This window comes from Xyrauchen texanus, chromosome 14 (assembly GCF_025860055.1).
Source record: "Xyrauchen texanus isolate HMW12.3.18 chromosome 14, RBS_HiC_50CHRs, whole genome shotgun sequence".
NCBI lineage: Eukaryota > Metazoa > Chordata > Actinopteri > Cypriniformes > Catostomidae > Xyrauchen > Xyrauchen texanus.
The window spans coordinates 16,222,788-16,242,208 of NC_068289.1; the positions used below are offsets into that span (position 1 = coordinate 16,222,788).

At 36.4% G+C, this 19,421-nt stretch overlaps 1 protein-coding gene across 3 annotated transcripts in view; it reads right to left on the reverse strand.

The window, feature by feature from the left end:
• The window catches only part of LOC127654693 (ephrin type-A receptor 3-like), a 187,833-nt gene that overhangs the window by 157,833 nt on the left and 10,579 nt on the right, over positions 1–19,421 (reverse strand). For all 3 annotated transcript variants that reach the window (XM_052141973.1, XM_052141975.1, XM_052141974.1), the window contains exon 3: positions 5,855–6,512. In XM_052141973.1, the coding sequence (XP_051997933.1) occupies positions 5,855–6,512 (658 nt within the window). The remainder of the gene's footprint in view (positions 1–5,854; positions 6,513–19,421) is intronic.

The following is a 19,421-nucleotide window of genomic DNA, read 5'->3' on the forward strand; positions in this document are numbered from 1 at the left end:
CACACTCTGTAAGTGCTGACACTGTTACAGAAGAGTGTCTGTGTTAGCAGATAATGAGCATATGAAAATCTATTTAAGACTCCTCTCTAGCTCAACATCTCCACTGATTCTTTAAAGTAACCTTTATTTTATCTATGAGAAACATATCACTTGACTCCACAAGATCTCACATATTAACACACAAGATCACACTCATTCACACACAAGCACTCACTCACATTTGAACATGCATACCTACATTTGCGTTCACAGTAAAGAAAAGGTATAAACACTGGTTGGAAGGGCGGAAACTTTGAGATGTGTCCGGCCGGAGTCATTACACTGATGCGCACACCACAAATACACACAGCAGTGATTCAATATCAGTGATAAAGTGGCGGGGAAAGAAGCTATTAACACTATTTGTTGCATAAAATGAGCCTAGATAGAACTTGTGACAGAAATCAAGTATTTTTCAGCATAAGTAAGGCATATTTTAATTACCACAAAAATAAGTCAAGTCTTAACTATCACCAACACACAGAACAAGATGTTTTTGTCTGCGAGCCCTTTTCATGTTGAGTTCAACATGACGCTTGACGCTTGTGCTGACGCTTGTGCAGACACCCTGACATGAATCATGACCATGGCTTCACGATTGCTGTAGCAAAGCAGATAGCAACAGTGTACCAGTTAATTAATATTGTGGAGTCACGCTGACTACCACCCCTGGAGTTGCAAGTTTGAATCCAGGGCGTGCTGAGTGACTCCAACCAGGTCTCCTAAGCAACCAAATTGGCCCAGTTGCTAGTGAAGGTAGAGTCACATGGGGAAACCTCCTCGTGGTTGCTATAATTTCGTTCTCGCTCTCGTTGGGGCATGTGGTGAGTTGTGTGTGGATGCCGCGGAGAATAGCGTGAAGCCTCCACGTGCGCTATGTCTCCGCAGTAACAAAAAGCCACGTGATAAGATGTGCGGATTGACTCAGAGATTCATCCTCCGCCACTGGATTTAGGCGAGTCACTACGCCACCAAGAGGACTTCGAGTGCATTGGGAATGTTTTTTTTTTTTTTAAAACAATTAGAACAATTATATTGTGGAGGATGAGAGTTTTAAGAGATGCCATGCACATTGCAATGAATAAGCAATCTATGTGTTGACTTGCTATATATATATATATATATATATATATATATATATATATATATATATATATATATACATAGTTTATACAATTCACTCAACAGTGCTGCAGCATTGCATTAGTAGATTGAAAATGTTCCAGGTCAAAAGAATTATCGTTATACTGGCGGAAATACGTATCATCACTTATTTTAGGTGGGCATATGCAAAATCCTAAGAAAGATAGCTGGGCATAGAGTGTATGCCTGTGTATGCCCTAGACTACACTACTGATTGTACTTCCCGGTCAGATATTGCAACCTGTAACCGAAACTTCCAGAGACTTTTAAATTCTGTGTCTCAAGTAAAATCTTCTCAATCCAAACATTTACAAAGGTATTACTCATACAGCAGTTGTACTCGGCAAAGACAAAATGCCATTCATTATTTAAGAGGTGCTCCCTCAGCGATGGAGCATCAAACCTGCTATATGACTAATCCACACTTGAAATGTTGAAATGGAGGTCTGCACACCTCAAAATATCTCTGTTAGAGTCACACTCGGGCTCCCTGCCGTAATCAATCCGTTAGCACAGCGGGCCTGTGGAGAGATTTGTGAGTTAGGCCCGTGAATGTACGGCAGAGCAGCTGTCACGCTCTGGTAATATAAGCCCTTATTAGTGTCCATTAGGCTGCACTGAAACTAATAAGAGATTGTCAGATACATCCAAACATTCACACAACTCCACAGAAAACACAAGGACATGACAAATTACACTCTTAATGCAAAGCTCATTGATACGATCACTTCCATTACATAGTTATTAGGAGGAAGAAGAGTAGAGATCTATTGACAAAAAATTGTATGCACAAAAATGTTATGATTTTATTCACTTATTGTTCACATAGGATCAACTCTCTAACTCAATCATTCACTCGCTCATTTCCTTACTCGCTCACTAATTATTTCACTTCAGTCAATAACTCATTCATTCCTTCACTCACTCACTCACTCACTCAATAATGAATTCACTCATTCATGTACTTATCAAAGCACTCTTAGTGTCTTGTCATTATCGTTTATGTCACAGAGACACTGAATCACTTGACAGGCGTCTGGTTCTACATGCCACAAATGGGTGTTTGGATTGATGCATTGTATAGAGCAGTCACCTTCAGAGACATCAGTCCCTCACGGCTCCTGCCAAACCACATGCTAGTAAACTAGCCAGCAAAAATGCATGACCATGCACAAGCGTTTGAGATGTATGGTCAGGCCTCAGGCCTCAGACATCAGCATTTGTATTCAGTTTCACCGTGTTTTGGCTGATTCCACATTTCATTCCACTCGTAGGGTAAAATGAGCGATGCCAAAATCACATGTGTTTCTTATAAATCACATTTGACGGAATTGTGAAAGAAATAAAGCTCTCCTAAAGCATATTAATAGGAAACTTGTTTCTCCGCTTTTCTCCCCAATTTGGCATGCCCAATTCTCTCTAGGTACTCGTGGTGGCATAGTGGCTCGCCTCAGTCTGGGTGGCGGAGGACAAATCTCAGTTGCTTCTGAGATCAGTCTCGTCTGAGATCGTCAATCTGCACATCTTATCATGTGGCTTGTTGAGTGCGTTATTACAGAGACCAAGTGCTTGTGGAGGCTTCACGCTATTCTCCGCGGCATCCACACACAACTCACCATTTGGTTGCTTAAGAAGCCTGACTGGAGTCACTCAGCACACCCTGGATTCAAACTTACGACTCCAGGTATGGTAGTCAATGTTATACTTGCTGAGCTACCCAGGCCCCTATTAATAATTGTGAAAATCTCTTGAAATGATTGATTTTGCATAATATTCCAATGTGGACTTATTTATTATCTTATTACTTCTAATGAAGCTATCAATTTACACAGCAAAATATTTTATATTGTTTTTATATTTATATATTTGCCATTTAGATTGATCATTTAGATTTAAATTTAACATTACCATAGCATTCTTTTTTTATTATAATTTTTATTTATTTATTGAAGTATAGGCATTTTGTAACTGACCTCTAAATATATATATAAAAAATGTGTTTTTTTACAATACTACTTTTTAAGATAAATGTGGAAGAAATAGGCAAGGATTTATGACACATTATATTTCATCCAGTGCCCCATTATTCATCATATGTCTAGTGTAGTGACACATTTTACTGCACTCTAGTTTAGGTAGAAATCATAATATTGCTCTGGCTAAGCTGACAGTGTTTATTTCAACATTTAAGGATGTATTTTGTTCATGACAATAATAATTGACAAATTTTATAAAAAAAATTATAATTATAAAAAGTAGAACTCTAGAATTTCTCTCTTAACACTACAGAAATAAACCAGAGTTTTTTTATTTATTTATTTTTTACTTAAATCTTCTAATTAATGTAGCTAAATACTGCTAACTGAAAATCAAAACAATCATGCTGTTATGCTATTGATTAGACATTTAGCACAATTAAAGTGTACAAATTACAAGCATACATAGTGTGATGATAATCAATGATGAAGTGCCTTTGATCCTTCAAGGAAAGATGCCATCCCTAAACATAAAGCACTGGGTCAGAGGTCAGAGCCCTTAATGATTTAACCACTATCCTCCAATTACACGGCCAGTGACAACAGTAGTAAAAGACTGCATTGGTCAAGTGTAGCGTAACATGGCTGTGGTTAATAAAACCTTGGGAACAACAGCAGTACACTTTTGTATACTGGCAGGCAAAAGTGTAGTGTGGCCTTGTTTTCCTCATCACTTTATCTATGGCATGCAAGTTTCAGATAGATGCATCTTGATGTAAACAGCCTCATGACCCATTTTGCAGCTGTTCCGCATATAGTGTTCCATAACAAACACAGAAATACACACAAACATACACTTCTAACTGAATACCAGCAGGCAAACACTGATACTCTCACATCCATGAAGAGTACAGCTGGACAGAAAACATCATGGTGAAATCCTCAAACATCTCTGAGCAGTACTTGAGCACAGAACACAGACAGAGAATATCATGAAGAGCTGAAGTGATTTCTCCAGGGACGCGGACGGCTTATCTCAAATAATACCATGGGCAGGGCTGAAGTGCTCAAACCAGCTGCAAGCCAATCGATCATCAGCTTCCTTTGACCACAGCAAAACTTACACGCCAGCCACAATGTTCAGTTTGTTTAGTTCACCAAGGGCACTTTCACACTAAAGCTCTTGGTGCAGACCCAAATCAGTTTAAAATCAGAGTTTAGTTAGGGACCCATGAAATCCGTTTTAGTTTTTTTCCAAATTCTTTTATATTTTTTTACCAAATTGCATGTTTTCCATTTAATTTTCTCAGAATTTGGGTTTTAAAGCTTAATTACATTATATCTTTAAAAAGAACTGTCTAGTCAAATTCAAATATAGAATTTGAATCAAATGAAAACAGAACAATTACTTTTCAACATACCATTGCATTCATTTTGATAAAATTAAAAGTGCCTATATCCTTCCACAATCCAAAACCCAAAATTGGAGTTTTCTTTATTTTATTTTTATTTTATGTTATTATTATTTTTATAAAAAATGTTGGTCAAATACTGTGCTGCACAGTAGAGCATCACAGTATTAATGAAAGCTGTGATGAAACTCTTGCTTGATGTATTGCTTAAATATAATGTAATGAATATTTATGTATTATGATTATCATTATAATTACTACCACTACTACATTTAATATTACATTTTACTATCCAGAAGTAATATATTTCTGTCGCAGTTTACTCAATTTCACACTTCCAGTTAAATGGAGCTTTTATTTTGGCATTTTGGCAGAAAACTGGATGTTTTTGACTTCATTTTGGCTTAATTTCTCACCTCCGGAAAAACAGTACGCTAAATGGGCTAGTGTGCTTATTAAACCACAAAAGGCTATAATTTCACTTTATAAATATATAGTCTGCATGTGCTATGTACTTCACAGAGAATAAAATATTTGAGCAGCTCTGTGTCAAAGTAAACACCTTATATGGACACCTTCAGTTCAATTCATACAGTTTATGTCAATTAACTGGTTTAAATAAAGGATTGATTGATTTATTGATTGATTGATTGATTGATTGACTGATTCACTTGAACCCCTGAGCAAAAGTTTTAAACTTGTAAAATATGACAATATAAAATAAACAATTCATGCTCAATGTCCAGTTGAATTGTATTTAGTATAAATTTGTGTTGAATTTCGAATCACACCCACACACATATCTCTCTTTTCAATGGCTAACATACATCTATTACAGTGCTCTGATGAGGTGATGTAGAGAAGTGTTGCACAAGCTTAACTGCTTCAAGCTGCCCTTTGAGGTGGTCTGCACCACAGATCTCCTCTGTCCTCACTTACAGGGAACTCTCATATTACTTTCTCCAGAGCATGGCTGACAGATCCGAGGTGTGTCCGTATCTGGAAAAAATCCATTTGCGCGCCGAGCACGGGACAGATACTCAACTCACCATGGAGTTTAGAAACATTTACATTGTGAGCCAAACACTTCGCCATTACAGACAATGAGCAGCATAAACAAATGAATGGTATTCCAGGGACACTACATTGTCCCATTTAGAGCTGTTGTGTACAGAATTGGTGCTAGTACATTACGCTGATGAAAGCGAGAAAATGGGCCGTGAAATGAAAAAGGCAGTGTAAGAAGAAAAGAGAACAGGAAGAGGAAGAGAAAACAAACTCTACCTTGGCAGGCGACTCCTCGCTCCTCATAACCTATGTTGCACAGGCATTTCCCAATGGGAACCAGCCACTCTCCCTCAGTACTGCAGTACATTTTTGGAGGATCCTCCTCCCTGGAATTGTTGACGCAGGAGCCCCTAACTTCCACCAAAGACTGAGAGTCTGTAGGTACAGTGTCGGGAAACATAGCCAGGTTCCTCACTGTGAAGGGGCATTTTTTAAAGTACACCCGAACGGAAACCAAGGCTACACAGGCTCCCACATCCTGGAAGGCCAGGTAGAAGCCTTTCTTAGTCATGGGCCGCACTTCACGGACCTCTGTGTTCAGTTTTAGTATGCGGTCACCCAGGTCCATCTGAGTAAAGCTCTCGTCTGCGGCGATTGTGTCTATTTTTGAGAACTGGTGCTCTCGAAACTTACTTCCCTGGTCCTCATCTGTCTCCAGGTAGTGCAAGTTGAATGTCTCTTTGCAGGTCAGGACCATGGGAATACTGTTGCAGTCCCTCAGGGTAAACTTCAGCTCCACATAGATCTTCTGGGCAGAATTCCGAGGAATCCAATTGGTCCTCAACCAGTTGTTCTGGCTGTACTCCATCACATTGCACACCTGGAAGGTCCGGATGGGTGTGTAGTGCTCATCCACCCCGCTAATTTCCTCCCACTGCAAAAAGAGGAAGAAGTAAATCATTTTAGAGTGAAACAAAGCAGTGTTGGGGAGTAACTGACTAAAATTAGCATTGCTACTAATTTGATTCTGTAGTGTGGCAACAGTTTAAGTAGTTTTAGAAGTTTCAGTTTAGCATTTTTTTAAACACTCTCTTATGAAACATTGGGAAGTCTAAAAAGTTAAGCTGAAGAGTACAAATTTTGGGGGACTGTCACAGAATTGCAAAAATAATAACCATTTTCAAACTGATTCCAGAAAATTCCCCCTGTCCAGCATTGGTTGTACAAAAAGATAGTATAACATTAATATAATTGGTTGAGCCTATGTTGCCATGTCATGCTGGCCTTGAGGAAAGTTTTGAAAGCAACACAGAGCCACAGTGTTACACTTTTGGGTAAAAATTATGGCTGACTTCATAATAATCTTGTATACGAGAAAATTACACACATTAGCGTTAAATGAATCACTTCAGTTCAGACAGTTTATGTAAATGAACCGGTTCAAATAAATGATTGATTGATTCACTTGAACCCCTCTCAACACAGTTAGATAAAATAAAGTAATTTCTTCTTTTATTAGTTAAAACAATTTATGCTCAATGTCCAATTTAATTGTATTTAGTATACATTTATGTTGAATTTATGTACCGTAGCTTGCTTGTGAAGCTACAGTTTAAAAGTAGCTTCCTCAACACTGACGAACAGCTACTGTACTCTGACAGTTACACCGACCTATTCGTATTAAAACATTTCTGACACAACTGAGACATATGTAAAACACCTGAGCGGCAGAGTTATTTATTTCTAAAACACATTCGGAATAATTAATCATTTTGAAATAATATTTCCCGTTTGTATAATTAATGTGCAATATAATTAATGAGGCACTCCACTCAGAGTACTCTCTGTTGTAAGTCAAGTCTTACAAATCACTTTGTTTTGTCACACAGGGTGTTCCGAAGTCACAAAGCGGCCAGAAGTCTTGAGGTTTAATGTACACAAAGTAGAATAAATGATGGACTGAGGGGCAGTGTTTTCTATTACAATAATAGAGTAGTGTATGGACTCTGTCAGGCTGAAGTTTATAAAAGCTTTTGGCTGAGTGAGGCAAGGACTCAGGAGTGGCTGTGAGCTGTTCATTACAACTGAAATAAAAAATAGTCAACTGAACAATTGACTATTTGTGTTTCAACTGTGATGGTGCTTAATGAAACACCCACCCCAATTAAAAAAAGAGCTTTCTGCATTTTTTTCAGTGTGCTGGTGTCAAGAATTATATGCATTATGTGTGTGTGTGTGTGTGTGTGTGTGTGTGTGTGTGTGTGTGTGTGTGTGTGTGTGTGTGTGTGTGTGTGTGTGTGAGCGTGTATTTATCACTTTCTGGGGACCAAATGTCCCCATAAGGATAGTAAAACCCGAAATGTTTGACCTTGTGGGGACATTTTGTTGGTCCCCATGAGGAAAACAGCTTATAAATCATACTAAATTATGTTTTTTGAAAATGTAAAAATGCAGAAAGTTTTCTGTGAGGGTTAGGTTTAGGGGTAGGGTTAGGTTTAGGGGATAGAATATAAAGTTTGTACAGTATAAAAACCATTATGTCTATGGAAAGTCCCCATAAAACATGGAAACACAACATGTGTGTGTGTGTGTGTGTGTGTGTGTGTGTGTGTGTGTGTGTGTGTGTGTGTGTGTGTGTGTGTGTGTGTGTGTGTGTGTGTGTGTGTGTGTGTGTGAGCGTGTATTTATCACTTTGTGGGGACCAAATGTCCCCATTAGGATAGTAAAACCCGAAATTTTTGACCTTGTGGGGACATTTTGTCGGTCCCCATGAGGAAAACAGCTTATAAATCATACTAAATTGTGTTTTTTGAAAATGTAAAAATGCAGAAAGTTTTCTGTGAGGGTTAGGTTTAGGGGTAGGGTTAGGTTTAGGGGATAGAATATAAAGTTTGTACAGTATAAAAACCATTATGTCTATGGAAAGCCCCCATAAAACATGGAAACACAACGTGTGTGTGTGTGTGTGTGTGTGTGTGTGTGTGTGTGTGTGTGTGTGTGTGTGTGTGTGTGTGTGTGTGTGTGTGCGCGTGTTTTTGTGATTTACGAGGACAATTTTGTAAGTTACAAATTAGTAATTACAAGGGTATTATGCTATAAATGTGATTTATAAGGACATTTCTAGTGTCCCCATAATTCAAATCGCTTAAAAATCATACTGAACAATGTTTTATTGAAAATGTAAAAATGCAGAAAGTTTTCTGTGATGATTAGGTTTAGGGGTTGTGTTAGGTTTAGAGGATAGAATCTATAGTTTGTACAGTATAAAAGTAATTATGTCTATGGAAAGTCCTCATAATGATAGGTAGACCAACATATGTGTGTGTGTGTGTGTGTGTGTGTGTGTGTGTGTGTGTGTGTGTGTGTGTGTGTGTGTGTGTGTGTGTGTGTGTGTGTGTGAATAACAACAGTGGCATTATGTAAACAAACTGGTCAATGAAAGTGGAAAATAATATTAATATATAATATTTTTTGGCAGTTTTTTGACAAACATTTTTGTCCTCTAAGGTCCTGAGTGTGAGTTTTTTGTTTATTAAATCTGACACTGCAAAAAAAATTATAATGCATCAAAATCAATGTTGTTGCTAATCATTGACATATCCCAAATTGTGATAATCTCCCAAACAAATTTCCCCTTAGTATTTAGTATATTGAGAACAGTGGCATTATATAAACAAACTGTCATTTAAAGGGTTACAATCCTGAAAATTAATGAATATTTGGTAGTAATGATCAGGACTGATGTTGGTCAAAAAAATTTACTAATTGAAAGTGGAAAATAATATTAATATATAATATTGTTATGGCAGTTTTTTGCGTGGACGTTTTTGTCCTTGAAGGACCTCTGAGTAACTTTTTTTATAGACACACAAGGGTTAAATTGGAGTGTTGTGGCTTTTAGCCAGTTAATGCTTTTGTACTGTACTCCTAAAAGTTGCAACCTAGTCTTAAAGGGACTTAGTTCATCCAAAAATGAAAATGCTCTCATCATTTATTTTCCCTTATACCATCCCAGATATGTATGACTTTCTTTCCTCCGATGAACACAAACAAATATTTTTTTTAAAAGAATATATCAGCTCTGTTGGTCCTCACAATGCAAGTGAATGGCGATGATTTTGAAGCTCCAGAATGCACATAAAGGCAGCATAAAAGTATCTCCATTAGACTCCATTGGTTAAATATCTTTAGGTGTGCGTGAGAAACAGATATTTTTTACTGTAAAATCTCCTCCCTGCCCAGTAGGAGACGATATGCATGAAGAATATGAATCACCAAAAACAAAAGAAGAAGAATGTGAAAGTGAATGTGGGGATTGATAGAAGAAAGGACTTAAATATTGATCTGTTTCTTACCCACACAGCTATCATATCGCTTCTGAAGATATGGATTTAATCACTGCAGCATTAAAGTAGCCAATGGATTACTTTAATGCTGCCTTTATGTCCTTTTGGAGATTCAAAATTTGGTACACATTTACTTGCATTAAAAGGATCTACAGAACTGAGATATTTTTCTTAAAATCTTTGTTTGTGTTGAGCAGAAGAAAGAAAGTCATACACATTTGGGATAGCATGATGTGAGTAAATGATGAGAGAATTTTCATTTTTGGGTGAACTATCCCTTTACGTCGTAATAAGAGTACTAGATGGCGAAATCACTATAAATTGTATGAATTGGCTTTAGTTTTTAATATATGTGTATGTCTTTAACTCCCATTGATAAAAATTTACAAACCAACAAATTATGTTTTTCCGACGTTTAACCCCTACCCAAACCTAACTGTAACCATAAAGTCTACCACCTTACCCAAACACCTAACCATATAAACCTAACCATTATTTCAATAGAAAAATCACTTGTGTATACTATGGGAGAAAACAAGACAAAGAAGCATATTACCGGTTATTTACATCAGTCATTTGTATTGCATAATTAAAAATGGAATAAGAAACCACATTTGGTAAGTAATCTTTCCTTTCTTGAAAAAAGTGTTGGATTGGAGGCTAGCTAAAACTTTGTGGCTGTATTGTATTGATTTGAAATTCAGTTTGTTGACAGGTTGGTCTTTAAGGGAATAAAAGTCCTATCTTTTCGTCCAAGATATCATACAATTTTGCAATCTTGTATGAATTATGTCATGCCACTATGTTGAAATGCTTTAACTTTTAGTAGAATTAAAATGTACAGTCACTCTCTTCCAAGAAAACAGAACACTGCACAGATTTTTGTCCTGTCAAATGCTCTCCACAATGAGAATGTTCCTCCCCTTAATACCACTCGCAATTGACTAGCAAGTAGAAAATTATGGATTTTAGAAAAAGCTTTAACATGCCCCACCCAAACTTCCTGTATCAACAGGAATTATGTAACAACAGGACAAAAAATGTGTCAAGAAATTGTATGGGGTCTTTAAACTTTTAAGCCTTAACATTGTTTAATTCAAGCCTAGGCCTTTTTTTCCATTCCAGCTTTAGGCAGGCCCATGCAGAATCTGTGCCCAAATAAATGTGCAAATTTGCAAAGAATTTGATTGCCAGTTAATTTACAGTTGCTTCCATTTATCATGTTTTTATGTATTCAAGACTAAATAAAAATGATGCAAATTTAAATAAATGGAAATTTCAGCTGTTCATTTGCCTGCTTTTGACTGTGTAAATTATTTACTGAATAGCCAACTTGATCTCAACAGCATAGCTGATGCTCCAAATAGAGTCCAGGTGCCTGGGCTGTTCTGCATTATCATCCTGTAGCGACAAACACGGCTGCCAAAATAACTGAAACGTCATATACTGTACACTATCAAGTCATTTTTATTCGTAGAGCACTTTTCACAACACACATCATTTCAAAAGCAGCTTTACAGAAAATCATGCTTTAGCAGAAAATTAAACTGTAATATATATAAAGTCTTGTGTAGTTTGATTAAATATGATTGTCAATTGTGTGTAAAAAAAATAATTACATAATAGTTGTATTTAGAACCAATGTGAGCAAGCTGAAGGCGACTGTGGCAAGGAACATAAAACTCCATAAGATGTTGGTTAATAGAGAAAAATAACTTTGGGAAAAACAAGGCTCACTGTGCGGGCCAGTTACCCTCTGGCCAAACAAAATGAATATAATGTCAATATTAGTTATTTATGTGCAGTGCAAGTCATGGTTTAAAATGATTAAACTAAGTAAGTGTTAATGGATGGTGTTTAAAGAAAGATTTTGTATGAAATGTAAGATTAATGACTAATGTCTTTGAAATCCATCCTGGATTAACTGCAGAAGTTCATATAGATGCATTGTCCTTTGTTAATTGGTCAATGAAGACTTTTGTTGTCAATTCAATGATAGTCTATGCATTCCATTTCAAGAGTGTAGTCCATCATTAGACAAAGTTAATGCAGGCAGAGATCAGTGAGGTGCATCGCAGTTCAAACGGCAGGTCATTTCAGTGAGGTCTATCCTAAATCCAAGGTTCAGGTAGTGGAATATGAAGGATCCCATGTTATATGGTTAAAGTTGGCATCAGTTCATCCCCTATAGTTCATCGTAAGTCCGACACCAAGCAGGAACGGAGCTGGATCTGGCAGGCTCTGTTAACATAGGAATATGAATCCTGAGTTTGAGACATGTAAACAAATAGAATAATATTAGTGTAGATGACATTACATTTTTTGCAGACTTCAGATCAAGATAAAGCAGCCAAATTTTGAGTTGATGGATACATTAGGTGTATGCCTGGCTAAATAGATGAGTCTTTAGTCTAGACTTAAACTGAGAGAGTGTGTCTGCATCTCGAACAGAGTTAGGGAAACTATTCCATAGTTTAGGAGCCAAATATGAAAATGATCTACCTCCTTTAGTGGATGTTGATATTCTAGGAACTATTAACAGGACAGAATTTTGTAATTGTAATTAACAAGATGGAATAAAGCATAGTAAAAGGTCACTTAAGTACTGCAGAGCTAAACCATTAAAAGCTTTGTGCGTATTTAACAAAATGTTAAAATGAATACGAAATATAACAGGTAGCCAATGTAACAATGATAAAATGAGGCTAATATGATCATATTTCTTTGTTCTAGTCAGTACTCTGGCTGCTGCATTTTGAACCAATTGAAGTTTATTTATTGAACTTGCAGGACATCCTCCCAGTAATGCATTACAATAATCTAGTCTTCAGTTCGTGAACGCATTATTTTGTTTTTCGGCATCAGCAATAGAGAGCATGTGTCGTAATGCAGTTCTACAAACATTGGAAATTAGTTTTTTAAAGGACAGATTGGTATCAAATATAACACCTTGTTCTATAACAACTTGTTCTTCTACAGTGAAGAACAAGTTATACACTGTAGAAGATGCTGTAATAGTACTTCCATCGAGAGTCAAATTATATTTTAGCTACATATTTTGAGAGGTTTTTGATCCAATAATTAGTAAATATTACTAATTATTTTAATCGGAATCGAGTAGAAGGAAATTTCTGGACATCCATTATTTTATTTCATTGAGACATTGTGAAACTTCATTGGGTTTCGAAATGCAAAGTTGGGTATCGTCGGCATAACAGTAGAAACTCATTCCACAATTCCTGATAATACGTGAAAAGGTGAAAAGCAGAGGCACTAAAACTGATCCCTGTGGCACTCCCTACTTAACTTTTGTTTGATTTGACAATTCCTCATTTGCACAGGCAAAGTGGCAGCGGTCTGCTAAATAGGACCTAAACCATGCTAAAGCAAGTCCATAAATGCCAACATAATTCTCAAGCCTATTTAAGAGAATGTCATGATTTATGGTGTCGAAGGCAGCACTAAGATCTAAAAGCACTAGAAGAGAAATGCAGCCGCGATAAGATGATAAGTGCAAGTAATTTGTATCTCTGATAAGTGCAGTCTCCGTACTGGGATGGGGCCTAAATGCTGACTGAAATCGCTCATAAATTCTATTTCTCTGTAGAAATGAACATAGGTGGGAGGACACAACCTTTTCTAGTATTTTCAACATAAATGGGAGGTTTGAAATCGGTTTATAATTAGCCAATTCGCCAGGATCAAGTTGTGGCTTCTTAATAAGCTGTTTGATAACTGACATTTTAAAGTTTCTTGGGACATGTCCTAATGATAGCAAGGAGTTAATAATATTAAGAAGAAGTTCTGAGATTACAGGGAATATTTATTAGCTTAGCTGGTATTGGCTCTAATGTACATGTTGTGGCTTTTGATGTTTGGAAAGTTTTGTTAGCTCTTTATGACCTATGACAGTGAAGGATTGAAGGTGCATGTGAGGAAAATTATGAGACACTGTTTCTGTGGTACTGTGACAGATGATTGCATAATTAAAATTTTATTTCGGATTATTTCAATTGTATCAGTAAAGAAATTCATGAAGTCATTACTATTGTGCTGTGGCTTTATTCTTAATCAATTTAGCCACAGTACTGAATAAACACCTAGGATTGTTGTGGTTATTTTCTATGAGTTTCTTAAAATATGCTGACAGACTCTATTCTTCCATGCACCATGAAATACCTTTTTGTACCTTTTTTATTCTTCCACTTGCTCTCAATTTTCCACACGTGATCATTAAATGTGATCTTTGTAAAAATAATTCTTTTTTTTTCTTTAATTGAAAGGGGGCGACACTATCAAGAGTGTGTGAGAAGACTGCATTTATATACTTTTTGGCTTACTGAGTATATGAGATAAATCTGGAAGGTTATTAGTGAAGCTATCTTTAGTGGTTGAAAGAATAGTTCTACCTAAACGATAGCGTGGTGTAGGTTGAGTAACATTAGCTGATCGCAGCATACAAGAGACGAGGTAATGATCTGAGATGTCACCGCTCTGTGGAAGAATTTCTATAGTATCAACATCAACTCCATATGACAGAATTAAATCAGAATACAGCCCAGTGATCTATATACTGTAGCAAGGGTAAATATTTGTATTTGTATATGACAGTGTCACTTTAAGCATTATTAGTTCAAAAGACTTAAACTTTTATCCTGTCCTCTAAGTAACACAAAAACCTTGACTGTAAATTGCAACAACACCTCCTCCTCAACCCTCCAGATGAGGCTCATGTTTATAACAATAGCCTGGGGGAGTAGAGTCATGTAAAGTAATATATTATTTGGTTTAAGCCAGGTTTCAGTCAACCAGAGTGCATCCAAACTATGATCTGTAATAATTTAATTTACAATTAGTGCTTTGGTTCAAAGAGATCTAATGTTTAGTAGCCCTACTGTAATATGATGTTTATCTTCAATTATTTTTTTTGTTGTTGTTTTTTGTTATTTTCAAGTAGTACCTTAATCCATTTTTTTCTACATTATTTATTGAGGGGTTTGTGTTTGGTAGTTCAGGGAATGGACACAGTCTCTATATGATATATAGGAGAATCGATAGGAAACCCTAACAGGAGCGGGAGAATGGTGTCGCTTTGCTGCCGAGACATCGCCCAAATGCCCTGCTGGATCTCTACAGCCGTAACCAAAGTGTGTGTGTTGCTCGCTGTTCTACCCGCATCCAAAACATTATCTACAGACTTCTCTCTGACCTCCACTAGCATTTTGATGCGTGTCTCTAACTCATAAACCTTCTCTGTCAGCCTGACTACATTTATCACATGTAAATACCTCACTGCTATAGAATAAGCTATAGTAAACATGTGGCATGCAATTCAGGAAGCAATAATATGAGCGCATGCCATGACTTACCGCAATTGTTTGTTGTTGTTGTTATGGTTGTTCTTGAGTGTCGAGGGTTTGAGATCGATGTGAATCCCTCATGTAATTGTTTGCTGTTGTTGTGTTGGTTCCTGATCAGCCGATGTTTGAGATTGATGCAATAACACAGAGGAGAAAATGAATGCATGCAGTCGAAATGCGAGATGCAGACAAGTGGAAAAAAGAAAAGAAAAAGAAAACGGGTGTATGCATTAATACACACACAGTTTAAACAGTAGAAAAGCAGAAAAAAGGAAACACGTGGTAAAATGGCATAGAATATACAGATGAGTGTAGAGGAATAAGCAATGCTAAGCAGGCTAGCAAGCTACAAACAAACAGACTCATGCAGTGTGCCGGAAACAGCAATGTGTTTACAATGTGTAGATCACACACTTAAGAATTGAGCATTATATGGATTCTCTGCTGCCATGAATGAAATCATCATAGCATGGGCCAATCTGTCTCAATATCTCTTTTACGGACAGCAGCTTCTAAAGATCTCATTGATTTATCAGAATATATTGGACTGCGATTGGACAACAATATGTATTTCCTACTCCACAGCGGGATACATTGGCCCTCCGCTTTGTGACATAACACTCAACAGGCAGATGACTTTAGGTTTCTCCGAATATCATTTTACAATAGCAATCTCCACTTGAGCAAGGAAAGCGGAGAAACGCGGAAATCAGCAGTTGGTGCATTTGGCAGGGCTGTGGCCCAACTCCCCCCTGTGTATGCTCAGTGTGTACACAGGCCAACTGGTATTTTAAACTAATAGATTCCCTGGCACTTGTGGACAAAATGGAGTGGAGCTTATGTTTCAGACAGATATGTTATAAAATTATAATCCTCCTCTTGCTCATATTACAATGAAATTGTATTAGTTAGAGAAGACTGACGTTTACTGCAGGCTTTTCCTTGTATCACATGGCCATTTCCAGTGTAGGTACGTTTGCGCGTGTTTCATTTATCAAATCCTTCATTATAATGCCTAAGAGGATAAAATTAGAGAGGATTCTGGTTGCAAGGACTCCATTACATTCTGAATGCTAGGATGCTGGAGAGGGCATAGATAAAAGACATAGCTTAATTATGGAAATATACTGCAGGAGATCTTTCCGAGGAAATTAATATATCAAGCTACATGGATGAGATGGTTGCTTGCTGTCAAGTACACATTGGTACTTAATAACAGATATTGAAACTCTGACTACTGAATAGTGGTCAGCAGAAGTCAGTCTAAACAGCAGTCCTTCATACCACTACACATCCAGTCAAAAGTTTGGACACATTTGACTGGATTTGTTTCTCATGAACTTGATCTGAAAGCTTATGCTTAAAACCTTGAAAGTAGTTTTGCAGACAAAAACTAATTGTCTATGTATGATTTTTTTATTATTATTTTTTATGGATGAGATGGACCAGAAAGTAAAGGAAAGGCAGCATCAAGTGTTCATCATACATTGGAACTCCTGTACTGTTTTAAAAAGCATACCAGGTGGCACCTTATGAAGTGGGTTGAAAGAATGACCAAATGCATTTTTATTTAACTTAATCAGGAAGCGTAAACTCTTCTGTATTATGTTACAGAAAATAAGAAATACAAATACTTCACTAAATCAAACACGCAAATCATTCCAAACAAAAAACTGAAAAAAGACTTTTGTTTATACTTAAGGCACAAGAGCCTACACCATTCCCACAATATAGCAGGAAACATTAGAAATGACAAGTGCTTGACCATCTAAGATTTCCTGCTCTAGGCCACAGTGACAACTGTACCCAATCAGTCAATACCTTTTCATCACAGCTTACCACAGAGGAACCACAACACATTGTGCGCTGCCTGTTCAGCTCGCTGCGACCATATGATGTGCTAATCCACCTTTATCGAGGGGGTTTTCTTTGCACTTTGTACAGCTGGAGGTCTTTCACAGTTTCCTTTCAGAGGGAAAAACTAACTGTGTTTTAGCATCATGTTGGAAATATTGTCTTTCAGCTGCAGGCTGTTTGGCAGATTGGGACTTCAGAAATGCATAATGAATTTTATGTGTGTTTGCTTCCTATTTTGTCTAACTTGATTAAGCTACAATGCTGCAGATCTTCTGGCTTCTGTTCCAAATAATAAATGGAAAATGGAATGGGTGGTATGACAGTATATACAGTGCCAAAGTAGAAATGTCTCAACCGGTAGAGATTTTTACATTAAGTTCTGCACCAGGGGAATATATTTGCATAGCCATTAGTGGGCAGTACTACTTTACATTATTTACAGAGAAATGGAAAAAGATTGAAAAATGTGAATACACAGGATGCTTCCCAAACAAGTTCATCCAAAAAGGAAATATTCCGGGTTCAATACAAGCTAAGCTTCTTTTGATTTGAGTCTATCACACTCCAAATAAAAAGAAAAAAATTATGAAATTTATAAACAATTGAATTCACAAAATTTACTATATATATATATATATATATATATATATATATATATATATTAGGGCTGTCGACTTAACCCGTTAAGTCAGTGCGACTTTTTTACAAAAAATAACGTGATTAAAGATGATTCCTGACAAATGCAAGCTTGTAGTACCACCTGTTTAAACCAGAGGGCAGTAAGTGAAATTTCAGCTGTATGAGCAACGCACAGTTTATACAGTGAAGAAAACACTTCAGTAGGCAGAACAACAAAAACATGTGTTATGTTCTTGCGTTCAAAACACTCAAAGGAGCGCAAATGTGATCTAAGGGATCTCAAAATGTGTTTAAAGATTGAGTATGAAACTATATTTAACTTGTCACAGTGACCTAAACATTTTATGTTTATGATGCAACACACCCGAGACGACTAACGTAGGTGTAAATTGACGGGCCCTTAAACAAGCCCTCATAATAAATCTCCAACTGATTGACAAATTCACTGGTGAAATGGATTGCTGTGAACTGTATGCCAATGATTGCCTTATGTTCAATAATATGGTAGTAAACAATACATTGTATTCTAAAGCTGCTTTTTGTATTGTCTTATCAATGATTAACTCTTCTGCTACAGGAATGTAAAGCATTTTAATTTATATATACATTTTAAATAATTAAAGATAACTATATATTGATATAAATATGTATAATCATTATATATTGAGTTATTGTTATATGACGGGCTTTCTAAGCAAATATTTGTATATGCGATTAACCGGCATTAATTAATCGGGACACCATGTAATTAATTGACAGCCCTAATATATATATATATATATATATATATATATATATATATATATATATATATATATATATATAATATATATAGTACATTTAGTTAATTAAATGTAAACATATATATGAATTAAAACAACATATATATTCATTATCACACATATTCAAATAATTTTTATGTTGAATTTTCAGTAAAATAGATGACATGCTGTCTACCGTTACTGTGATATAGATTAATTCATATTGTGAGAAAGGATTTTGGTCATACTACCCTCCACTAAATAGAAAGAAAATAAATTTATATAAATGCAAAAACAAAAAGAAGAAGAATTTAAAGTTGATACATTCTTTTTTCTTTTGTATCCTTTTGATGGATTAGAATATCCAAAAAACTGGTTCGAAGTGGTTTGAATACGCTTATAAATATCCCATCCAAATATATATCCATGCCAGAATATTTAAATTTCTTGACTGCTGTCCAGTTTTGCCACCAATACTCTCAATGCTAGAAGTAAATCCTGTTATTTGTTCAATCATTTTAAATTGAATTACAATCTGCGTTAATGCCAAGCCACTGAAAAGTTAAATAGTCATTTGCAATTATCTTTCTGTGCTAGAGGTAAAACAGCTTTGGAATGCCTAAAAAACACAATAATGAGGCTTTCTAAATCCCAACACTACAAGTGATAATCAAGCTTTAATCTGCATCTCCACATATGCCATAGATGCTTTTTAAACCAACTTGAGGAAGAATTGTTTAGGGTCCTCAGAACAACACAACAGATCGTAGCGGTTCATAAGTGTAGCTGTGGTGCAAACGGAGTAATCCGACTGCTGTGGGTAATGAATCCCAGGCTGAGGCCTGATGCAATTTGGAGAGGCCATAATAAACAGCACTGC